The sequence below is a fragment of the Eriocheir sinensis genome, chromosome 5 (assembly GCF_024679095.1).
Source record: "Eriocheir sinensis breed Jianghai 21 chromosome 5, ASM2467909v1, whole genome shotgun sequence".
In the NCBI taxonomy this organism is placed as follows: domain Eukaryota; kingdom Metazoa; phylum Arthropoda; class Malacostraca; order Decapoda; family Varunidae; genus Eriocheir; species Eriocheir sinensis.
Window position 1 is genome coordinate 19152824 of NC_066513.1, and position 26194 is coordinate 19179017.

General features: G+C 42.8%; 1 protein-coding gene and 1 long non-coding RNA gene across 5 annotated transcripts in view; both read right to left on the minus strand.

Moving 5' to 3' along the window:
* The window catches only part of LOC126984802 (katanin p80 WD40 repeat-containing subunit B1-like), a 138652-nt gene that overhangs the window by 93910 nt on the left and 18548 nt on the right, over positions 1 to 26194 (minus strand). For 2 of the 4 annotated variants that reach the window (XM_050838942.1, XM_050838923.1), the window contains exons 1-2: positions 22280 to 22386; positions 13483 to 14685 (exon numbers count right to left, since the gene is read on the minus strand). The exons of 1 other annotated variant lie outside the window; for it this stretch is intronic. In XM_050838942.1, the coding sequence (XP_050694899.1) occupies positions 13483 to 13600 (118 nt within the window). In that variant the 5' untranslated portion in view covers positions 13601 to 14685; positions 22280 to 22386. Of the gene's footprint in view, positions 1 to 13482; positions 14686 to 22279; positions 22387 to 26194 lie in introns of those variants that run through there. One more of the 4 variants, XM_050838927.1, reaches the window with a different exon arrangement.
* Positions 8330 to 13475, minus strand: LOC126984806 (uncharacterized). The gene is made up of 3 exons (XR_007737868.1): positions 10142 to 13475; positions 9973 to 10046; positions 8330 to 9842 (listed from the first exon to the last, which is right to left on the minus strand). It is a non-coding gene; the product is annotated as an uncharacterized LOC126984806 (long non-coding RNA).

Consider the following 26194-nt stretch of genomic DNA (forward strand, 5'->3'; position numbering starts at 1 on the left):
TTAATTTTCTTCCCTTTCCCACCATTCCCCAGACCTCCCACATTAATATTCCGTGACAAACACACTAATCTTCCTTATCTACGCCATTGGTTTCTTTTATACCTGTCTGTGAAATGGAAATAAAAATACCTAATAAAAGAAAACAGGAGGAAGAAAAGAGAACATTAAAATCAAACACAGCTGAGTAGACTTTTTTTCTTATACTTTTCCTTTAGTTGGTTTCTTTTATTTTCCTGTCTGTGAAATGGAAATAAAATAACTGATAAAAAAACAAGAAAAGGAGAATGAGAACAAGAAAATTACACACCTTCCTCCCTTCCCTCGTCCACCTGCTCCCTCATACCAATTCTCCTCCTCCTCCTCCATTCCTTCTCCCCTTCCCTCTGTATTTCCTCCTCCTTCATTTTCGTTTTCATTCTTTTCTCCTTTCTTCCTCCTTCCCTCTGTTCTTTCTTCCACCTGTTTTTCATATCTATTCTCCTATTGAAAACTCCTCAATTCTAATCTCTCTTATCTTTATATTTTCAGTGATCCTTTTATTACATTCTCCCTTCAGTAATATAATGTCTTTTTCTTTCTATTTCTCTAGTGATTGTTAAGAATTTTTCCCGTTGTTTCACCCATCACGACTGGCAGATAAATTTTCCGACTTTTCCCACAAATTTTCCAGTCCCCCCTGCCATTTATTTTCCATGACAAATGCTCCACACTTTTCTAGTCTTGTTATTAATTTTCAGCTATCACGTCTACCATCTACATAGTCATTCTTTCGTTATTTTATTCCGTCTAGTCTTCCTTAAATTCTCACCATATATCATTTTCCTATTTTTTTTCTGAACCATTGTATTCAGTTTTATTTCCTTATTTTTTTCTTGATGTTCTACACTCTCCTCGTCTTACTCTTAATTTTCACCCATCACGTCTACCACCTATAAATATTACTTCTTTTTTTCCGCCTAGTCTTCCTTTAATTCTCACCAGATATCATTTTCCTATTTTTTTTCTGAACCATTGTATTCAGATTTATTTCCTTATTTTTTTCTTGATGTTCTACACTCTCCTCGTCTTATTCTTAATTTTCACCCATCACGTCTACCACCTATAAATATTACTTCTTTTTTTTCCGCCTAGTCTTCCTTAAATTCTCACCATATATCATTTTCCTATTTTTTTTTTTTCTGAATCAGTGCATTTAATTTCATCCCCAGTATTTTTTTCCTTATCATGTTTTACGCTTTCTTCGTCTTACTAATGTCCACTTATCACGGCTACCACCAATAAATATTCCTTTGTTTTAATCCGCGTAGACTTCCTTATCTATTCTCACCACACATTTATTTTCTAAACCATTGGATTCAGTTTCTTGATTCCATTCCCATATTTTTTTTCTTTATGCTCTACGCTTTCCTCGTGTTCATACCTTTCACTTATCACGTCCACCATCTATAAATTCTTTCCTTCGTTATTTTTTCCGCCTACACTTCCTTAAATATTCTCACCAGATGTCATTTTTCTTTTTTTTCTGAATCATTGCATTCAGTTTCATTCCCATCACTTTTTCTTGCATTTCCCACATTCAAGTTTCAGCTTCGTGGCTTAACCAACACTTTCGCAACATTCCTTTCCTTGGCAACACTGACTCACAACCAGGTGTTCACTCCGCAATACTCGTTGGTAACACTGGCACACACCTTCATTCCGAGAACAGAGGTGTATAATATTGTGTGTATGTGCGTGTGGGTGTATGCACGTGTGTGTGTGTGTGTGTGTGTGTGTGTGTGTGTGTGTGTGTGTGTGTGTGTGTGTGTGTGTGTGTGTGTGTGTGTATGTATGTGTATGTGTGTGTGTGTGTGTGTGTGTGTACCTTACCTGCCTACACCTCCGCATTACCTGTCATGTTACGTTTCAGGTGTGACGGTGCCAATCAACTATCAAACCAGGTGTTACTGAATGCTCTCTCTCTCTCTCTCTCTCTCTCTCTCTCTCTCTCTCTCTCTCTCTCTCTCTCTCTCTCTCTCTCTCTCTCTCCTCGTTTTCAATCTAAGTGACTCATGTGAGGAGGAAAGGATAGATAGACGAGGAATGGGAAATACATATAAAGGAAGATGATAGATAGAGGAAGACGAAAACGCATTAGGAACAGATGTATCAGAGGAAGGAAATAGAGAGGAAGAGAGGGAGGCAATGAGGAAGAGGAGGAGGAGGGAAAATAATACAGGAAGAGGAAGAGAAATGAAGTGATAATTAATTAGTGAAGGAAAACAAACAGATGGAGGAAGGAAGAGAAATAGAGGAGAGAAGGAAGGAGGAAGCAAGGAAGATATTAAGTGGAAATACAAAGGGAAGAGTAAAAAAGAATATAGGAATAACTAATTAAGGAAAGGGTACAGGTATGAGGAGCAGGTGGAGGGAAGGAGGGAGGGAGGGAGAGGAAGAGGAAGGTGATGAGGTGAAGGCTGGTGTCATGAAGCAACTCCACCCTCCACCCCTCCACCCACCTTCCACCTCCACCCCTCACCTTCTCACCATCTGCTCTTCCTCCTCCCAATCTCTTCCTCTTCACTCTCATTTTCATTTGCACTCATTTGAAATTTCGCTTCTTCCTCCTCCTCTTCTTTATTTGTTAAGGGTGTAAATAGTGTGTCTTGTAAGTGTGTCCAGTGATTTATTTGTTTGTTCTTGTGGTTAATTTTCTTGCATTATTTTTTTTCTTATACATATTTAAGTTTTAGTTTTGAGATGTTTTTCTTTTATCTTCTTCTTCTTCTTCTTCTTCCTGTTTCTCCCCACAAGCACGTTCTCTTCCCCGGCTACTTTTTTTTTTTTTCCCACACTCTTCCTCCTCCTCCTCCTCCTCCTCCTACACCTCTGCTCTCACGCCTTCCCACTCCGCTGTCCACCTACTCCACCATCAATAACTCCTTCCCTCCTTCCTTTAGTCCTTCTCCTCCTCCTCCACCTGGTCCTCCATATATCAAGTTCCTTCCTACATTTTACCCTTCCCCTCTTCCTCCTCCTCCTCCTCCTCTATCATCATTCCTTCCCACCTCTTCCTCTACTCGAATTCCTACCCAGTGAGCTGTCCTCCTTCACAAATGATTTCTTCCTTCTTCTTCTTCTTCTTCTTCTTCTTCTTCTTCTTCTTCTTCTTCTTCTTCTTCTTCCTCCTCTTCCTCTTGACTCTCCTTCACCCTGTCCTCCCTCTTATTATCCTGCCTTCCTCGTCTGGTTTAATAATTCCAACATTCCTTTTTTTCCTTCCTTCCTTTAGACAAAATTTTCCTCCACTCCCTCCTCCTCCTCGTCTCTATATACCCTCCTTCCTTCCCTATTCTTCTAGTCCTTCTTTCTTCTCCCTCCTTCCTGCTTATAATTTTCCTTCCTTCCTTCCTTCTTTCCTTCCTTTCTTTCTCCCCTCCTTCCTTTCTTTATCTCTTTTCTTCCTTCCTTCCTTAACCTCCTCTTCCTCTCTTCCTTCCCTTTGCTAAATTTACAGACATTCTTTCCTGCCTTCCCACCCAATGCCATTCCTCCTCCTCCTCCTCTTCCCCCCCCTCACCCCAACAGAACAGGTCGTGGCGGGCAGGGGAACAGGGTTGGCGCCGCCCTGTACCTGTCCCTGCTGCCCACACACGCCCACACCCACGCCCACACGCACACCTGAGACGCACATTCCTCCCCCCACGCCCTTCATACCCCTCCCCTTCCCCTTCCCATCACTCCTCTACTTCCTTCCCCTTCCCCTCCCATTATTCTACTTCCCCCTTCCCCTTCCATCATTCTCCTTTTACTTTCTTCCCCTTCCCTTCCCATCACTCTCCTACTTCCTGCCCCTTCCCCCTTCTTTCTCTGCTTTCCCTTCCCCTCCCGTAACTCCATTTCCCCTTCCCTTTCTCCCTCCCATCATTTTCTTTTACTCGACTTCCTTCCTCTTCCCTTGAGCCCATTCTACCTCACACCTTTTTCCTCTTCATTTTCCCCTCTTCGACTTCCTTCCCCTTCCTTTGAGCCCATTCTACCTCACACCTTCCTTCTTTCCATTCTCTCTTCTTCCCCTTTCTCCTCCATCTCCTCCCATTCCTCTCTTTCCTTTACTTCCGGTTTCCTTGCTTGCATATATTAATTCACCTCTCACTCCATCTCCTCCTTTCCTTTACTCTTCATCTCCTTCCATACCTCATTTTCCCCTTCATCTCCTCCCATCACTTTCCTTCCATTTTCTTCCCCTTCCCTTACGCCCCCTACCACCTCGTCCTCCTTCTTCCTTTCCTCTCCCATAAAAAATAAAAAATTAACCCCCCTTCTCCATTCCCCTCCCTGGCACTCACTTTTTTTTCCATTCTCCATCTTCCCCTTTCTCTTTCAGGTTCTCCCTTCACCCTCACTTTCCCTCCCTTCTCCCACTCCCCCCTGCGCCCTTCACGTCCCTTATCAGTTTCCCCCTTTCTCCTTCCCTTCTCCTATTTCCTAATGACTTTTACGCCCTTCCATGCAACTCCTTTACTTTCTTCTCCTTCCTTCCTTCACTCCCTTTCATTCCCTTCTTTCTATTCGGCTCCTCTCATTCTCTTTTTCTTCCTCTACTTTCTCCTCTCTTCCCTCATGCTTCTATTGCTCTCTTATACCTCTCTTTCCTATCTTCTTTATGTCTATCATCCTCCTTCCTTCCCCTTCTACTTCTCCTCCTCCTCCTCCTCTTGTCCCTTCCCTTCCTTCACGACCTTCAAGAATCGTCAATACTCAACATGGTCCACCCCCGAATGTCCCTCTATCCGTTTGTCTATCTGTTTTTATGTGTTTGCTTGGTATTATGTCTAGTCAGTCTCTCTCTCTCTCTCTCTCTCTCTCTCTCTCTCTCTCTCTCTCTCTCTCTCTCTCTCTCTCTCTCGATAATAATAATAATAATACTGAGGAAAAAGAAAATGAAAAAGAGAAGAAAAACAAGAAGAAAAAGGAAAAGAACAATAACAAGTAATTCGTCAATCAATCACGAGGCCATAGAGTGATGACGTCATTGTAAGAGCTGAGGTCACGGGGAATTCCCATGGAGTGACGCAACAGTGGTCAGGTAAGGTCAGGTTTAAGAGGGAGGAGGAGGAGGAAGAGGAGGAGGAGGAGAAGGAGGAGGTGAGTGATGGTGAAGAAGAAGAAGAAGAAGAAGAAGAAGAAGAAGAAGAAGAAGGAGAAGAAGAAGAAGAAGAAGAAGAAAAAGAAGAAGAAGAAGAAGAAGAAGAAAGAAAGATAGAAACAACAAACAAGAAGAAATAGACATGTAAAGTTGGGTGGAAGAGAAAAAAACTAGGAAAAGACGAAGAGGAAAAAGAAATAAAGGAAGAAGGAAAAACAACAGAGGGTGAGGATGATGGGGAGAAGGAGGAGGATGAGGAGGAGAAGGAGGTAAACACATAACCTGAGCATAATTGATAAGGAAGGAGGGAGGAGGGACGTGGAGGAGAAATAAAAGGAAGGAAAGGAAGATACTGATAAAAATGGAGGTGGAGATAGAATAAAAGATATGAAACAGCAGATATTGATTCTCTCTCTCTCTCTCTCTCTCTCTCTCTCTCTCTGAATACCGCAAAGCAACATACACGCAACTGACATTTTTACATAACACACACACACACACACACACACACACACACACACACACACACACACACACCGTATCATAAAAACCCTCATCTTCTCCAGCAATTTCGTTATTCTTTTTTTTTCCTAAACGAGTCCAGGGTAAAAATATATTATAGAGGAGTAATAGTTTCGTTTAAGTGAATATGAATTGTGTTTACTTAGCTGTATCCTTTCTTTTGTGATTATTATTATTATGTTTATTATTATTAGTAGTAGTAGTAGTAATAATAGTAGTAGTAGTAGTAGTAGTAGTAGTAGTAGTAGTAGTAGTAGTAGTAGTAGTAGTAGTAGGAGGAGGAGGAGGAGGAGGAAACATGGAAATGCAAGTTAGGTTAGGTTAGGTTAGGTTAGGTGGAGCAAGAGTATTGAAGAGACTGTGTGAGGAGGAGGAGGAGGAGGAGGAGGTGAAGGAGGAGGAGGAGGAGGTGGAGGAGGAGGAGGAGAAGGAGGAGGAGGAGGATTTTTACCAGTTTTATTTTCTCCACTATTTGAAAAGCTAGCAATGTAGATTATTTTTCCTTGATAATAAAATAAGGTTGATGACACTCGAAGCTCCGTGGTGTTTCATGCTTTCAAATTAACGCAAAATATAAATAAATAAATAAAAAGTGCGATGAAATATGATGACGAATTACGTAAAGATTAAGTGTGTGTGTGTGTGTGTGTGTGTGTGTGTGTGTGTGTGTGTGTGTGTGTGTGTGTGTGTGTGTTTGTGAGTCTGACTATAATTTGTTCACCAACTTTTTGCAGGGTGTGACAAGTTGTTGTTGTTGTTGTGATGGTGGTAGTGGTGGTAGTGTTGTTGTTGTTGGTGGTGGTGGTGAAGATAAGTGGAGAAAAAGTGGAGAGGTTGTGGTTTTAGTGGTGGAGAGGCGGTTGAGGTGTAGGTGGTGGCGGTTAGAGTGGAGGAGGAGGAGGAGGAGGAGGAGGAGGAGGAGATGTATTTGTTTTGGTGATGAGTCGGAAAATACAAACGGATGACGAGAAAAAAAAAAGTGTTAAAAAGAAGAGATAAAAAGAAATGGAAATTGCAAAGGAATAAAAAAATAAGTAAAACAACAATAGAAAAGAAGAGAACGACAGGAGAACGAGGAGAAAAAAAAAGGAAAGTCAAAGGAAAGAAAACAGAGAAAGAGAATGAAGGAGACAGTAAGAAAAGAAAACAAGCAGATAAAATAAAAAGAAACAGAAATGGAGTAAAAATAAATAGCTACATAAACAGAGTGAGATAATCGTAGTGCAATACAAGACAGTGATGAAAAATATGAAGAACGGTAATGGCGGAGGAGGAGGAGGAGGAGGAGGAGGAGGAGGAGGAGGAGGAGGAGGAGGAGGAAGAGGTACGAGATGCTGTTGTTGGTTTTCTGCGCTTATTGTTAATAGTAATTGTTGTTGTTGTTGTTGCTATTGTTGTTTTTAGTGGTTAGACTGCGGTGGTAAAAGTGGAAAGGATAGTGGAGAGGAGGTGGAGGTGGTGGTGGTGGTAAAAGGTGGAAACAGGTAGAGACAGAAACAGACAACGAACCTCTCTCTCTCTCTCTCTCTCTCTCTCTCTCTCTCTCTCTCTCTCTCTCTCTCTCTCTCTCTCTCTCTCTCCAGCACCCAGGGAGCGTCTCTGCAGCATTACACTTTGCCCTGATGAGATTCACAATTTACCTGAGACTCAAAAAAAGGAATTACCCCCCTCTCTCTCTCTCTCTCTCTCTCTCTCTCTCTCTCTCTCTCTCTCTCTCTCTCTCTCTCTCTCTCTCTCTCTCTCTCTAATGTAATTTTCCACATCACGTCTCCCTCCCTCTATGAAAACAGTGAGTGGGTTTCTTAACACTATATTTCCGTTTGACATTGAACTATCCCTTTATATATACTGCAGGTGACCGTACGGCATTGATACCACCTGTAATAAAATTCTCAACACCATCCCTTCATAAATAAATACACAACACTCGTTTTTTTTCTCTGACATATGATTCATGATTACTTTTTAACTCCATACATCACTTTTTCCCCTTGTACAATATGATATACACTACTATGATTAAGCTTATATATTAACTGTTCTGTCTTATAACTTTAATCTATTATCTGACATATGATTCCTAATTCTTACCTGCATATCAAACCTATAATATATCCCTACTTCATTGACTGTATAAACCACTTTTTGCCTTTTGAATAACGGAATACGCAATACTGTTAAGCTCGTATATTAACTGTCCTATAAATCAAATGTATTCTCTAACATACGATTCCAAACTCTGAAGTGAATATCAAACCTTCATTATATTTCTACTTTATAAACTGCATACGTCACTTCTTGCCCCTTAAACAAAAGAATACATCATCCTTCATATATTAACAGCCATATAATCCCCACCCCATTAAGGATACTACAGTGCATAATAGATCCTCATTATTCCTCCTCTCTTATTTTCAGGTGTGGGGATCATCATTAATTCCAGGCGCGCGAGGTGAGGGCGACAGCGCCTTCCTCATCTGTCCATACACGGCACCGCATCCCTCGTGCCTCATCTCGCCTCCCCCTCACGTATTACTGCTGTTTTTGTTGTTGTTGTTGTTGTTGTTGTTTCCTCCCGTCCCTGTGTACCAAGTGGCTCTTCATAAACACACCCTGACGTCCATCCATCCATCTGAAGGGTCCAGTCTTCCGCGTTTGTCCTTTCTTCATCTTCAACTCTTTCTTTTTTCCTTTCTTTCTTCTACCCTAACTACTGCTTCCTTTCTTCACCTTCTACCCTTCTGACCTTCATTCTTTTTCTCTCCTTCTACCCTTCATTCCTCTCTTACTGTCTTTCACGTCTCTCCTTTCCTCTCCTACCCTTCCTTTCTTCTTCCCTTCCTGTTTCTGCTTTCCTCTTTGTCTATTCTTCTTTTTTCCTCTTCTACCCTGAGTGCGTCTTCCTTTCTTTGCTCTCTTCTTCATCTAACGCACTCTTGACTCTTCTTTCCTCTTTATCTCCTCCATAGTAATTTTTATAGTAATGAGGAGTCCGCAAGAGGGTGGTAGACCTATACAAGACAGCTGTAGACCTAACTCCACTATCCTCTCCTTCTCCCATCCTTCTAATCTACATAACACCTTATCCTCCCTCCATTTGCATCTACGTCATTCAAACACTCAGTATCAGCTCACTGTCCTCTCCTCTTCCTCATCCTTCTAATATCCAGCGCACCTTTTCTTCCTCTTATTTATATCTAGTTCATTTATCTGCATCATACTTTCCCATTAACATTCATAGTCGCAGCCTTTCAACGCAGCTATACATCCACTGTCTTTGTTTTTTGTGGGTTTCTTAAACTCACGCAACCTTTCTCCTCTTCATGTATACAAACTTCCATACTAACTTCAGCTTCTCTACGAGCTCTCATACTTACAGCCTCCCTCTTCATTCTCCTCCTCCTCACACAGTCTCCTCTCCGATTCTCTTGTGCCACGAAGCCACTTTCTCCTCTCCCGCATCAATACAATCTCCCATACAATAATTTTCCCTACAGCTTTTCTATTCACACACACACACACACACACACACACACACTATTATCGCCCTCTCTATCCAGGCAGCTGCTCCTCGTCCTCCTCCTCCTCCTCCTGTTGCATCACTCACAGTCATACTACCACAACCTTGTCATTAGTCTTCCTTACGTCATCGCCTTTGGTTGCGTAATGAGACGACCGTGATGGGGCTACTGATGATGGTGGTGATAATGGTGTTCTTGATTACGTTGTGTTCGTTTCTTTTTATCGTTTTATTATGATGTCTGATGCTTTTTTAATAGTTAGTTCTTTTTCTTTTTTTCTATATCTACTTGAGCCCTATTTTCACTTGTATGCCGGCTTCTTCTTCTTCTTCTTTATTCTCTTCTTCTATTTTATTATTACTCCTGTTTTAACCTTCATTGCACATTTCTACTTTTCCTCTCTATGATGTCTGATGCCTGTTGATGATTAGTGTTTTCTTCTTGTTTTACATACGCAGCTATGCCCTATTTTCACATGTGTATACCGGCTTCTTCATCTTCATTCTCTTCTTCCATTTTATTATTACTCCTGTTTTAACCTTCACTGCACGTTTCTCCTTTTCCTCTCTAAGTCCTTCCTTCCTTCACTTAGTTTCATCTCCCTCTGCCTTTACCCGCTTCTTCATCTTCTTCATTCTCTTCTTCTATTTCATTATTACTCCTGTTTTAACCTTCACTGCATATTTTCTCCTTTCCTCTTAGTCCTTTCTTCCTTCCCTTAGTTTCATCTCCCTCTGCCTTTACCCGCTTCTTCGTCTTCTTCATTCTCTTCTTCCATTTTATTATTACTCCTGTTTTAACCTTCATTGCATATTTTCTCCTTTTCCTCTTAGTCCTTTCTTCCTTCACTTAGTTTCCTCTCCCTCTGCCTTTACCTGCTTCGTCTTCTTTATTCTCTTCTTCCATTTTTTATTTACTCTGTTTAACTTTCATTGCACGTTCACTTAGTTTCCTCTCCTTCTGCCTTTACCTGCTTCGTCTTCTTCATTCTCTTCTTCCATTTCATTATTACTCCTGTTTTAACCTTCACTGCATATTTTCTCCTTTTCCTCTTAGTCCTTTCTTCCTTCACTTAGTTTCCTCTCCCTCTGCCTTTACCCGCTTCTTCGTTTTCTTCATTCTCTTCTTCCATTTTATTATTACTCCTGTTTTAACCTTCATTGCACGTTTCTCCTTTTCCTCTCTAAGTCCTTCCTTCCTTCACTTAGTTTCCTCTTCTTCTGCCTTAATTACTGCTTCTTCATTTTCTTTACTGTCTTCTTTTAATCCACTTGCGCTCTTAACCCTTACTCTTAATTGTCTTTTACTTTCTCAATTCTTCCCTCTTTCACTTCCTTTCCTCCCCTTCTGCTCTAATTGCTTTTTTTTTACGTCCCTTTTTCCTTTTTCTTCTTTTTTCATTTTCCTACGTCAATTCCATCCTCGCTCCTTTTCCTCTCCTGCTCTTGTTTCTTCTATTCGACTCGCACTTCTATTCCTCACTATATTTATTTCTCCTTTATGTCTGTCAAAATCCTTCTCTTCCCAATTTCAAATACTTCATCTAAACCTAAAACCACATTTCGTTAACATCTGCGTTGCTATATTAACCTAATTTCTGTTTTGTTTTCTTCCTCTCTTCTTCTATTTCACTCACACTTTTATCCCTCATTATCTCTTATTCCTTCTCTACGCCTCTCAAACTCCTTTTCCGCACTTCAAAAACGTAACTTCAACTCAAACTATTACCGCATATCTTCCACATCTGCGGTGCTACATTAACCTCATTTATGTTTTCAGGGTACACAGTTATGGCACAGTTGGCCGACAAACTCATATACAGCTGATTGGTACACATTGGTTGCCAGGCTGGACGGCGACTTATCATCAGAAACACGTACATCGATGCATCAATATTTGTCACCCCGGCCTGCACCTCACCCCACGGCCGCCTCCTTTCCTAGCGAGAGGGAGATCACATGAGGGCCTAAAGAGGGGTGGGTGGGGGTGGGGGGCTACTTCCTTGAGCCAGCGTTACCAAATTATCGTACTCAGCACACAGTATATTCCTGGTTCTGACCCATGACTATTGCGAAAGAAAGATCATTAGTCAACGGTTGCAACGAAAACTTTAATAGAATGACGTTGTGTTGGTACGATAGTTTTGGATCTGTAACTAATAAATGCAATGTTCTGAGTACGATAATCTCTGGTAACGCTGCCTTGAGCATGTCCCCTTGAGGCGTCTGTCCCCCTTTACTAACCCGTCCACTGCGATTGGCACGGATTTGGCTTTCACTGGTAGCCTGGTAACATATTATAGTCCCAGGTCTTTCTCTGCCTCTGTGGTGGATAGTGAGTGTTTCCCATGTGTTATTGGTATGCTGGATATCCCTCCCAAGATGCAGGACTTTAAATTTTTCTTCACTGAATTGTAGCAGACACTTTTTGTTCCATTCCTGAAGCTTGGTGAGGTCTTCTGGTAGGAAATCCGCAGTCAAGGGGCTAAGGGATTCAAGAGGAGGAGAAAGGAAACGCGGGTGTCTTTTATTAAGGGGAGTGTATTGGACCGTGCTAACGTCGAGGAAGCGAGACCCCTCCCCTTAAGTGAACTGCATCATTAACGTGAGGCCCTGCAGAACGCGATACAGGAACACAAAGGAATCCCGCGAACAACATAGCAACACAAGGAAGACTATACACAGACACAAAGGGAGAAACAACGGAGATAAACAACGGGAGTAAACAAAATAATAAACAAAATATAGGAACAAAGGGAATACAGAGAAGAAATAGAGGTAATAAAGTTAACAAAAGGTAATAAATAAACATGGACAATAAACAATGAAAACGAAGCAAAGAAGAATAAGCAAGAAAATGGGCATAAACAAACAAAAAGATAAAACAAAAAACACATAATAATCAACAAAAACAAAGGGAATAAACAAGTAAAAAGAGGATAAACAAATTGAATACACACCACAAAGGGTAACGCAAAGCCATTCTTAGAACCCACACAAACACAAAATAGGATATATACACGCAACACACCTCTCAGAACAACACAAACAAGGCGCAACACTTTCCGAAACACAACCCTTACCAAAATTCACCACAGGACCACTAAAGAGGATCGCACTCTTCATACACACACATACACAACACTCCCAACCCTTACAGCAACACAAAAATAAAGGGGGAGAGGGGGGAGTACACACACACATACAACACATCACCCCCCTAACTTTATCCTATACAGTAACACAAAGAGAAGCAGACACACAACACCAGCCATGCAGAACGCTAAACAGGAACACAAAGGACTCAACACATGCGTAACATCCCCAGAACACACACAATAACACAAGAGGAGTTTACACATACATGGTACATTACACAGCACACACGGCTCAACTAGGTGAGAAACACAACCACAACACTCCCATCTGCCAAGCCAAAGAGAGGGAAGTGTTTCTATCCCACCACAAAGACGGTCATGTTTAGACAATCATAAGAAACAGCAAAGGAGAAAAAAGAAGGGACTGTCCGTCTTCCAACCACAAAGAGGATCATGTATAGACGATCCCAAGAAACATCGAAGACCCACAGACGCCACATTTACAAGGTCATTTCTACCACAGCATCCCTCTTCCTCAGGCTTACCGCACGACCCTCCCTGGCAACTTAACCTAACTCAGCCCGACTCCCCTCAGACGCCAAGTTAGTAAGTCTGCCCACATTTGAGATCATGCTCCCTGCCAGTCACCATTAGCACCTCGAGACTACTGAACTCTCGACTCACACAAGCTTGAGGGAACAGAACAAGGAGTAAAGAGGAGAGAGGGAGAGGTCAAGGTTAGAAGAGTGAGAGATGGAGGTAAGGAAGGGGTAGAAGAGGAGGTAGAGAGGTAAGGAGGGCATAATTCCATGGCCTAACACTGTTCTTAATGACACACAAGGAGTGATGGATGATGATTAGTACGGGACATAATAAATCAAGGAGAGGAACAACCCGAGAGTCAATAGAAGAATAACAGTGGTGTTGTTGATGGTGGTGGTAGTAGTAGTAGTAGTAGTAGTAGTAGTAGTAGTAGTAATGATAGTAGTAATAATTGTAGTTGTCTTAGTGGTGAGAGAATGACAAAAACAAATGAAGCAAAGAAAGTAAACAAACAAAAAGTAGTAGCTGTAGTAGTATTAGCAGTGAGAAAAAAGACGAAAATAAAGACAAAGGCAAAAAAGCAAGCAAACAAAAACAAGATAAAAAGTAAGCAAACAATACCACCATCACCACCACCACCATCAACAACAACAACAACCCTCAAGACTCACTTCTGGCGTGGGTCACCTGCCGCCCTTCGTCCACCGACAGTCTCCGGCGCCTCGTGATGCTCAGAGTTCGCCGCTTCACCTCCGGCTTCTTCAGCGGCGACCTCGACCTTCGATCCATGGCCCCGAGCAAGGCACTCACGGTTCAAGGTCACTCACGCACGCCACGCACACTCACGAACACTCACGCACGCACGCACGTACACCACTACCACAGCTGCCAGTCACTATTGCCACCTCCTTCTCCTCCTCCGTTTTCTTTCTTCGTTCTGCGTCACGTTTAAAATTCGCTTCGTTAGTCAGTCTTTGCTTCCCTTTGTTGTGTCTGCGTTAAGGTTTGTTTTGATTTGATTCGTTTTCTTTCTTCCTGTTTTTCTCTCCCTCTCCCTTCTTGACAGCTTGGTTTCGTTTCCTTTTGTTGTGTTTTTTATCTTACGACTCTTGTTCCGTTCCTTCCCTTCTTGTTCTTCTTTTTCTTTCTTTTATAGTTATCTTTTACGACCCATGAAATATCCTGGTTTCATCTTTTCCTCTATTTTCTTTTCCTTCCTGTTTCTTTATTTATATACCAAATGACTCGAAGTTATTTGTTTCCTTTTCTTTCCTTTCTTCTTGCTCCGTGAGGTTGGTGATTGTTGCCTCCGTGCACAAATCCGTCTCTTTGACCTTGAGAACCTTCGGCCACTTGGGTTTTCCTCTCTCTCTTCTTTCCTCTTTGATTCGCTTCTTTTATCCTTACGAACCTTATATCCTCCCTCCTTTTATCCTCCCTTATTCCCTTCTTTTTCTTATCCTCTCACACGCCTTGTATTCCTCGTCTTCCTCCTCCTCCTCCTCCTCCTTCCCTGGGGTGGGGGTGATAGCCGTGGCCCCGTCAGGAGGTGGGGGTGGGGGGGCGGCCCATCCCTCCGCAGCTCCCTCTAGCGCCCCTCTCGCCCCCTCAGCCCTGGGTATTAATGAAAGGTCGCTCTTCGCCAACAGTCTTCCCCTCGTCAGTGCCGATCACTTTTATTAAACATCATTATTTTGGTTTTCAAAGCTTTTTTTTTCTTGAGTAATGATTTTGTGTTTTAGTCTTTTCCTGAAGTTATTGTTATCACTTTTTAATTTTCTTTGTTGTAATTAGTTTTGTTTTTCTTTTATTCTGAATGTTGATCAGCTAGTTTGTTTTGGTTTCCTTTTTTCTTGTCTATCTTTCTCTCACTTCTGTAATATTAACGAAGATTGTTATTGACGCAGGTAAATATGCTTCATCTTTTCCTTGTCATTAGCATCCCCTTTCCTCATCACGCTCGCTTTTCCCTAAACATTCATTTATACTAACGAACGCGATTTCAAAGTATTTATTTACATTATTCGTTAATCAAGTCTCTACATTTCTTCACACACACACACACACACACACACTACATTCCGACACATACACACACCTTTTTTCTACATAACCATTCCTCCTCCTCCTCCTCCTCCCTTCCTACCCACTTACGAGCACACCTGCGGAACACCTGTGACTAATTACGTGAACTCCACATCTTGACTCTTACTACGTGTGTGTGTGTGTGTGTGTGTGTGTGTGTGTGTGTGTGTGTGTGTAGTACCTCTTGAGTAGTACATGCACTGATTTATGCATACACACACACACACACACACACACACACACACACACACACACACACACACACACACATATTAAAGGGAGGTGGGTGAAGGTTTAGACACGCAAGGAAATCCATACACCTTTCTTCCTCGAATCGCACAATAAACAAAACTGACACCATTTAAAAAAAAAAACAGCCCAAAAGTAGCCCAAACAAGCCCACCGCAATAAAACCCAGCCCAAAAGTAGCCCAAACAAGTCCACCGCAATAAAACCCAGCCAAAAGTAGCCCAAACAAGTCCACCGCAATAAAATCCAGCCCAAAAGTAGCCCAAACCTAACCCAATAGCAGCCCAAAGTCAATGGCAATAAAAATAAAATAAATAAAACAGAGCAGATGTGTTTTAATGCTTTACGAGTCTAGTGGCCGACCTGACTACTGACAAACCTTCCATATATAAGAAAAATAAACGAGTCGCAGGTGAAGTTTCTATTTACAAAGATTATAAAAGGATATCGACTCGCCTATCGCCCAGCGTCCTCTGATAAACACAAGCTCTTCTGCCTCTGTAACGACCGCATTAGCATTACCGGTCCTTGAAGAAGAAGAAGAGGAAGAAGAAAATAAAAAAAGAAGAGTAGATGACGAATGGAAGAAGATGAGAAGAAACGAAGAAGAGGAAGAAAATAGGAAAAGAAGACGAAAATGATGAATAAGAGGAAGATGAAAAAGAAGGAGAGGAAGAGGAAGAAGAAGAAGATGAAGAAGAAGGAATAGGTGTTGTAGTCGAAGTAGTAGTAGTTGTAGAAGTGGCCGTAATAGTAGCAATAATGGTAGCAGTGGTAGCACCGATGACCTGCGTCCGTTCTTACATGCAAAGCTTCAATAATTCATGAGAGCGATACACACCCTCCCAGCATGGACGGACAAGCGGGAGGGCGGGTGTACTGGGAAAGGGCGAGGCGGGGCACACGAGGAAGGAGTGCAACAGACTAGAAGAGGAAGGGGGCGACAGTCTGGGAAGGGGAAAGGCCCGGCAGACTAATAAGAGGAAGAGGGCGATAGTCTGGGAAGGGGAAGGGGCGGGCAGACTAAGAAGAGGAAGGGGAAGGGCAGGGTAGACTGGAAGAGCACACACAATGCACTGGGAAGAGGAGGGGCAAGAAATACTGGGAAAGAGAAAAGAAAGAAAAAGTGGAAAGGAATAACAAATTATGGACATGAGGGAAGACATGCTTGGAAAAGAGAACAAAAGGGACACAAGAAGACAAGTAAGAGGTGTGAGTACTGACTGACTGACTGACTGATTGGCTGACTTTAGACTAGGACGAAGACAGACTGGGAAGATGACTGACTGAGTGACTGACTAAAGACTGGGACGAAGCACAGAGAGATACACTGAGATGGAGAAAACTGGTAACTAGGAATGGCTTAAAGATCGACTGATTGACAACTGACTGACTGATTGATTGTCTGACTTTAGACTAGGACGAAACGGACGAAGACAGACTGGGAAGATGACTGACTGAGTGACTGACTAAAGGCTGGGACGAAGCACAGAGAGATACACTGAGATGGAGAAAACTGGTAACTAGGAATGGCTTAAAGATCGACTGACTGACTGACTGAAAACTGGGGTGAAACAGGATAAAGAATAAACTTGAAAGATGTAAAAAAGAAAGGAAAATAAATAGTATGGTGACTTGACTGACTGACTGACTGACCAAAGACTACTGAGAAACTAGGGGAACATGACAGAGGGAGGAGTGAACTTAAAAAAAAAAAGGGGGGGGGGGAGGCAAAGGAAGTACGGCGACACTCAGACTGGAGATAATGAATGAAAATGAATAAAGGGATTGACTGAGGGATGGAAGGTGAGTGAATGAGTGGACTGACTAAGGGAACGCAAGGGAGGGGATGCAACGGACTGGAAAGGACTTAACCGGACGACAAATATGGAAGATGGGACGTGAGTGGACTGGAAAACACAGGGAAGGACAAGGAAGATTGCACGAGGTTAGAAATTACTGGAAAATATTGACTTCGTTTGAAAGATGTTGAAGAAAAGAGTAAAAAAGTAAAAAAAATAAGTAATAAAGGAAAGATAAAAACGTAAATTTATTCTTCCAGGTAACTCCTACTTCTTCCTCTTACTCCCGGCATTCCTACTCCTCCTACATTCCTCCTACTCCTGCTGAATTCCTCCTTCCTCCTCCTTGTTCCTCTCCTGTAGCTCAACCTCCTCCTTCCTCTTCCTTATACTCCTCCTCCTCCTCCTCCTCCTCCTCCTCCTCCTCCTCCTCCTCCATCCATTCGTACTTCACCATCAACACCACGTCCTCCTCCTCCTCCTCCTCATAAGGGAAAGGGTAATGAAGGGAGGAGGGGGGGGATGGGAGGGGGTGAGGGAAGGGGGGGGGGGGTAGTCTGCCCTGTACGACCGTCATATTGGTGCTTACGACGCCGCAGTCACTCCACGGGGCACTCCAGGGTGATGGATACACGGGGGAGAGGGGAGGAGGAGGAGGAGGAGGAGGAGGAGGACATGAGTGTGTGTGGGTGAACAAGTTTGGATGTGCATGTGATAGTGTGTGTGTGTGTGTGTGTGTGTGTGTGTGTGTGTGTGTGTGTGTGTGTGTGTGTGTGTGTGTGTGTGTTTGACTTATGCACGTTGTATACTGCTGATTAGTCGAGTATTACCTCTCTCTCTCTCTCTCTCTCTCTCTCTCTCACATAACACAAACTAAAGTCGCACTACACACACACACACACCACTACCACAATCACCACCACCACCACCACCATCACTGCACGTAAATTCCCTAACATTAAAAACACCACCGCCACCTTCACCACCACCACCACCACTCAATAGCTACCCCCCCCCCCCCCACCACCACCCACACACGCCGGAGGATTATAGGAACGAGAACCAAAGTAAATACAGCAGCTGGGTCTATTTCGTGTTTACTTATACTTCCCGATGTTTGTCCGTCTAAAACTTTTCTCCCGCCACTGACATCAACACCAATAACCTTCACACACGAGAAGACGAACACGGAGACGGAGGAGAATAAGTTGATGATGATGATGATGATGCTGAGGAGGAGTAAGAGGAGGAGGATGAAGGAAGAAAAAATATATAATGGCGAAGAAAAAATATATAATGACAACGACGTAGAGAAGAAATGGAATAGGAAGAAAGAAGAAAAAGAAGACGAAGAAGAAGAAATATAATTATGACCATGAAGAAGAGAAAGGATATGAAGATAATGATTGCCAATGATATCAAATTACACAAAAGCAATTAGAAAAATAACCAATAACCAGTTTCCTTCAAGAATAAGAGATTTAGGTCAAGACAAAAGAAAGGAGAACAAGAAAATACCTGATGATTAAATATAAAATCTACAACACAATATTTTCAGCACTTTGCGTGAGAATTAAGAAAAAAGATCTAGTTCTGCTAAAATACTTGAATACCATTATTTAATCCGCAGAACAAAAAGAATAAGAAAACACTTGAAGGTCATACACTAAATCAATAACACTCAACTTGCATTACTTGGCAGAAATGTGAAAAAAAGAGACCTTGATATGCTAAAAATACTTGGATATCATTAAACCAACATGAATATTTCCGCCTTCGACCTGAGTTACCACGATGCTCATTACCCCAAAAGGCATTCTAGAAGTAAAATAATAATAACGTTACTGTACTTAGCAGACATTAGAAGAGACGGACCTTGATATGTTAAAATACTTGAATACTTTAAAATCAACACGTTTACTTCCTCTTTTGATCTGAGTTAATACGATTTTCCTTACCAAAAAGACATTCTAAAACTAGAGAAAAAAATATTATTGTAAATTGCAGAATATGAAGAGAGATAGACTTTCATGTTCTAAAATACAATCACAGAAACAACTTTTTCCCCAAACCGATTTTCATTAGCTAAAATAAGTAAATAAATAAACAAAAGACATTCGAGAACTAAAAGAAAAAAATGTAACGGTAGTGAACTTGAATCATCTAAACATTATTAAATCACGTCTGAGACACTCAAGACTTCATCAACAAAGAGATGAGTAGGAAAAACGACAGGGTTGGAAGCACAGCAAAGATCATTAATTACTTACACTCAGAACTATATTATTTCAAGAGCACAAAGTCATCTAGATCTGAAGACCACCTGGCGATACCGTTACACCTGAGTCACTGTCATCCCAATCAACACACGTACAGGTGGGCAGGAAAAGCCAGGCAGGTACAGGGGTTAATTAAGGTAAGGTGTCTTGTCATGGCTTTCTTTCCTGCCAGCTTTCCCCCACCACAACAAACACCATCAACATCTGTCCCATCCCCACAAATATATCACCATGTTATTGTCACCCCCCCACCTTCCCCTTCACCCACCACCACCAAAACACCTTTCCCACCCCCCACTACAATATCACCATGTCACCCCATTCCTTTCACCTCCCCCGCAACACCACCCACACCTTTCCCACCCCAACAACTATGTCCCATGCTACCCCTCTTTCCCCTTCACCCTCTACTACGGGTACCTAAAACCCTACCCCGAAAATAACCCCCGACATGTTCCCCTTCCCATGCATCTTACCACCCCCTACTCCTTCACTCCTTACCCCCAACCATCTAAGTCCTACCCCGTAAATAATCCCCTATGCCCCTCTTCTCCTCCATCTTACCTCCCCATGTTCCCCTTTCCCTCCCATCATAAACATAACCCCCCAGGAAACCCCTCCAGACATCTCCCTCTTTCCCACTTCCATCATTGCCAAACACCCCACCCTATCATACCCACACCATACCCCCTTCCTCATTTATTCCCAAGCTCTCCCCAACCACCACAAGCAATGCCCTCTAGCCACTAACCCCCCCCCCCCCTCTTCTCGCTCCTCTTTTCTCCCCACCACAACCGGCTGATGAAAAAAAAAAGTCCTCACCACACACGCCCTCTCTCCCCTCCCCAGGCTTACTCTCCCCCCCTCCCCCATCACCACAAGCAATGCCCCCAAGCCATTAACCCAAACTATATCCTCCCCAGCACACCACACCTTCAATTTCCCCCAGGCTCCCCACTTCCTGCTCTTCTTCCACCCCCCATCACCCCAAGCAATGCCCTCTAACCAATACCTCCTCCCCCTTCTTTCCTCCTTCTCCCCACCACGCCCTCCCTCACCAACTTCTCTTGCTCCCCCCCGCACTCCCTAACAACTACTCCCCCTTCTTCTTCCCCCCTCAATACACCACGCCCTCATCACCTCCAGGCTTACTCCCCCCCACCCTTTCACCCCCATCTGCTCTCCCCCGCAAGCAAGGCCCCAGGTGATAGGGCACGGGGTCAGAGGATGGCCTGCAGCACCCCAACCTGCCCCCACCACAGTAACCAGATCACCCCTTCCACCCCCACGGCAATCTCCCCCCCTCACCCTCTCATCCACCCCAACGCTTCCACAAATCACCAACACCACCTTGCCTGCTCTAAATTTCTCATCCTGCACCAGTTTTGCGACACACACACACACACACACACACACACACACACACACACACACACACACACACACACATTCAATTATGGTTCCGGTGTATTTTGCGTTAATCGTGTTGCAAAATTTAGGTTTTCATCACACACACACACACACACACACACACACACACACACACACACACACACGACCAGCACGACACGAACAGATTTACCTGCAAAAAAATACACACCAGGGAAACATTTTGCTCTAACACTTCCTCTCTCTCTCTCTCTCTCAACAATAGTAAAAAGACATTTATTGTGATGAAAACAGAAAGAAAACAATGCCGGAAAATGTTGAAAGTGTGAATGTTATCAGAATGCAAATATTTATCACTATTTTTTTTTTTTTTTAGCATTATTAACATGAAAGTGCAACAACATTTGAGTTTTTGAATTGATTTATTGTTTTCGTGTGTGTGTGTGTGTGTGTGTGTGTGTGTGTGTGTGACAGACAGACAGACGGATTTAAGTGCACGTGTCTCCAGTCTCACCACTCGGTACATTCCTATCACCACCACCTTCATCACCATCATCACTACGACACGCCTTCAGTCATTCACATCATTATTCAGAAATCCTTAGAATCTTACCACGACCACCACCACCACAATCATCACTATCACCACCACCATCACCACAACCTTTACCACCACCACCACCATCATCACTACGACACGCCTTCAGTCATTCACATCATTATTCAGAACCACCACCATCACCACCACCACCACCACAATCATCACTATCACCACCACCTTTACCATCACCACCACCACCATCATCATCACTACCAGACACGCCTACATTCATTCACATTATTATTCAGAAATCCTTACAAGCTTACAATCACCACAATCATCACCATCATCACCACTACAGCCTTCACCACCACCACCATCACCACCACCACCACGACACGCCTACAGTCATTCGCATCATTATTCAGAAATCCTTACAATCTTACCACCACAACCATCATCACCACCACCACCACTTCCACCACCACCAACAACAACAACAACAACATCACCACCACCACCACCACCACTTCCACCACCACCACCAACAACAACAACAACATCACCACCACCACCACCAGTCCTTCATTATTATTCACTCCATTTCGCCTCCAAATATCGATACACGTGAATGGTTTAAAAGTTCTCTTGTTTTCTCTCCACACGTGTTACTATTGTTGTTGTTGTTTCCCTTTTTGCGCTTGTGATCGATTCGTGTCAATATTTTCCCTCTTTTGTAGCATAAAAAAAAAAGACTACACACGATTATTTTTTTCCTCGCAAACTACCAAACCGACTTTAAATTTTCGAGTCAATATTTTTTTTCCTTTCTTGTAATAATAAAAAATAAAAAAAATAAGATAACACGAATATTTTTTTCTCTCCCATTACTAAGACCGACTACCAGGTTCACATTTCCCATTTTCTTTTCTATTATTGTCGTCATTCGGAAACAAAAGAATGACGGAAGTGTTTACATAACAATCTTCGTCCTCACACGTTTCCTATCCGAACTTCATGCCTTGGGTCTGAACTTTTTTATCTGGGTATATAAAGTTCACCAATATGTTTCTCTCCCTTATCTCGTTTCAACACTTCGCCACGAGTGATGTTCCTTCATTACCACAGCGGGAGGCACAAGACACGATCCTGCGGCAGAGACAGACACGCACGGCGACAGTCCACTCCCTCTCGCGTCTCGATCAACACTGAACACCGGATTCAAAACAAAGGCCACTGCCACGAGAGAAGCCAAGTCGCGAATATCCACAAAAAACACTAAAATACGGAAAATAAACGTAATAACTCCCGCAAACGTTCCAGACATGTTAGAGGTAAGGAAAGTTCATTATATTCACTGAGTTATGAAGAAATCGAGTCAATAAAGGGAGATAAGTTAATAAAAGTCGATGAAGGTAAAGTTATGGTAAAGCGCGTCACATCTGGCATCTTATCCCACTACTTCCCACGATGAACCAGCCGCCGAGACGTCCCCATTCAACACTCGACCTTACGCTTCGCCCACTTACGGCTCAAGGTGGCGTGGCGGCGGCGTACAGGAGGCGGTGGAGGTAGGCTGAGGCGGCGGCGGCGGCGGTGGAGGAGCGAGTTTACCTTCCAGCACGTTTCCTTAGATGGGCTGAAGGGCGATTACCGATAGCGACGCCGATGGAAGACTTAGGAGGTTCAGGTAAGGGGGTAATAAGGGATTCGAAGGTTCATTAAGGAGTTTTAAAGGGACTCGAAGCTTCATTTAAAGGATTCATCGATTCATAAGGTGAGGGATGAAGGGGACTTACAGTGACGATGGCAGAGGCGATGGGAGACTTAGGAGGATCAGTTATGGAAGTAATTAGGGACTCGAAGGTTCATTAAGGTTTAAAGGGATTCGAAGCTTCACTTGGACGATTAGTAAGTGGCGGGATAAGAAGATACTAACGATGACGATTGCGGTGCCGATGGGAGACTTTGGAGGTTCCGTTGAGGGGATATTTAGGGGTTTGAAGGTTCATTAAGAGATTTTTAAGAGCTTCGAAGCTTCACTAAAAGGATTCATAAGACCAGGGATGAAAGGCGATTACTAATGAAAATGAGAAAGGTAAGAGGTTCACCTAATGTGTTTGAAAGGGTTCGAAGTTTATTTTTGGTTCCTGTAGGGGATTTGTGGCTTTACCTAAGACAAGTTGATTTCGGGGGGATTAGTGAGGATTGGATTCCCTATTATGGACTGAAATAAGGGTTCGGGTTTCTGATATGGCCCCAATATTCAATCAGGAGATTCAGGATAAGAATTTAGATAAAGATTTATAACTCGTTTTTTTTCTTATTACGTTTCGCCGATAGCGCTGGAAGGCTTTCTTGTGAGGCATGGTGGTCGGACTCAGCCTGTTATTGCAAGTGTTTATGGTGGCGCCATCTTGCTAATGACAGAGGTTCAATCAGATGGATTGTTACATTCACTTCGAGGTTTGGGGATTCGTAAAGGTTTAAAGGCACGAAGCTTGAGGGGTTTAAGGTTAAGGCCAAGGTGGTAAAAATTCAGGTTCAAGGGTTCATGAGTTCACTTATTACTTCACTTATGAGACTGAGTTAGACACAAAACTCAGGGGGTTCAAAAGTTAGGTTAGTCAATACTTCAGTTAAAGGGTTCAGTCAAGAATTCAGGAGTTCGCTTATCGGTTCATATTTGAGTTTCAGTTTAAGGGGCGATAGAATAAAGGTTAAAGAGAGGATTTTATGTCCATGTGGAAAGTTATGCAGTCACTCTGATTTGATGGCAGATGCTTATGGCTGAGGGAGGAAAGAGGGAGAGAGGAGGCGTTGGTAAAAGATGAGGATGAAGGAGATGAAAGGAAAAATGAGATGAGAAGGGGAGAGGAGTAAAGACAGAGGAGGATATGAGAAAAGAGGAGTGTGTGGTGAAGACAAAATAAGAGAGGCGAGGAGGAAAAAGAGGAAGACAGGATGAGACAAAAAAAGAAAAGGAGAGAGGAGAAAAAAATGCGAAGATGGGAAAAGAAATAAGTCATGTTAAGTGTACAAGAATAAGAGCTTTGTGGAGAAGAGAAAAGGGGAGAGAAAATAAGAGAGGAGAAGTAGATAAAAGAGGAAAGAAGACAAAAACGAGGTGTAGAAAAATTAATAAGGATTTGGTGGAGATAATATGGAAGAAAAAATGAAGACGAGAGGTGAAAGAGTAGAAAGAGGGAACAGAGAGAGACGGACACAATAACCCACATTCACCAACATCTCTCCTTACAACCACAATTAACCGTTATCAACCACCACTAACTAACCACCACCACCACAATCGTCACCACCACCACCACCACCACCTTCTAGGATCCACAAACTCAGTAGCGACAGTAACAAAACTCTACTGATAAAAGAGGCCATAAAAGCGATAAAGGTAACTAGGACACATACTTACGTCTATACAAAGGAAGAAACGCCCTTAGGAGTTAATGATAAGAAACTGCTTGCACCTGGCGACGACGGAGGAAGGGAGGGAAAGGTAAGAGAGGTGAGGAAGAGGAAGGGAGGAAAGGTAGGTGAGAGGAAGGTAAGGTAAGAAAGGAAAGGTAGGTGAGAGGAAGGTAAGGTAAGAAAGGAAAGGAAGAAGAGAAAGGAAGGGAAAGGCAGGTGCGAATAAGGGAGGGAGGAAAGGTAAGGAAGAAGAGGAAGGGAGGGAAAGGTAGATGAGAGGAAGGAAGAGGAAGGTAAGGTAAGCAAGGAAAGGAAGAAGAGAAAGGAAGGGAAAGGCAGGTGCGAAGATGGGAAGGAGGAAAGGTAAGGAAGAAGAGGAAAGGAGGGAAAGGTAGGTGAAAGGGAGGGAGGGAGGTAAGAAAGCTAAGGAAGAAGGGGGAGAAAGGTAGGTGAGAGAGGAAGGGAGGGAAGAAGAAAAGGTAAGAAGGGTAAGGAAGAAGAAAAGGAGGAGGAGGAGGAGGAGGAGTAGACCAGGTGTGTCGATAAGGGTGAGTGCTTTCCTCCTCCTCCTCCTCCTCCTCCTCCTTCGCCTTCACGTCCTTCTCCCATAAATCATCCTAATTATCCTTGCTACCTGTGTAATTCTAGCAGGTGTTAACTCTTGGTATATTTTTGTACCTAACTAAGAAAGAGAAAGGAGGAGGAGGAGGAGGAGGAGGAGGAGGACAACAAGAACGAGGACGAGGAGGAGGAAGAGGAGGATTGAAATGAGAAAATAATGACAGTAAATAAGCGGATTAAGAGAAAAAAAAAGAAAGAAGGAAAAAAGAAGCAGAAATAACCACTGCAAAAAAAAAAGGAATATAAAGAAGACAAGACAAAGAGGGCAACAACCTAAGAAAGAAAAGAGGACAAAGGAAAACAATAAGAAAGGAAGAAAAATAAAACATACGAAAGGAATAAAGAAGAAACAAAGTAAAAAATAAAGGAGGCAAAATAGAGGGCAAGAGGACAGAAGCAGAAAAAAGAAGGGAAGAAAAAAAGGAGAAAATAAGCGAAAGGAGGAAATAGAGGAGGGGAAGAAGGGAAGGAAGGAGAGGTGACCGTGAACCTTAAGGACTAAATTACAGCAACTTCACGCTTGAGAGAGAGAGAGAGAGAGAGAGAGAGAGAGAGAGAGAGAGAGAGAGAGAGAGAGAGAGAGAGAGAGAGAGAGAGAGAGAAGAAGAAAGGAGAAAGAAGAGAGAAGGAAAGAAAAAAGTAAAAAAGGGAGGAAAAGAGAAAAAAGGAAAGAAAGGAAAAAAGAGGAAAAGGAAAAGGGGAAAATAACGACAAAAATGAGGAATGAAAAAAGAAAGAAAGAAAGAAGAGAGAGAGAGAGAGAGAGAGAGAGAGAGAGAGAAAAAAAAAATTAGCAGACCTCTTATCTATAATGACAAGAATGGAAAGTTTGGTTAAGAGAAGGAAGTTAACAATAGTAGGAAGGTACTCAAGGAAGGGAAGTTAGGAGGATTACGAGGAGGAGGAGGAGGAGGAGGAGGAGGAGGAGGAGGAGGGTTAAGCTTTCTCTTCTGAGGTGGTTTAAGAAGAAAAAAATATGTTCTGGTTTCAA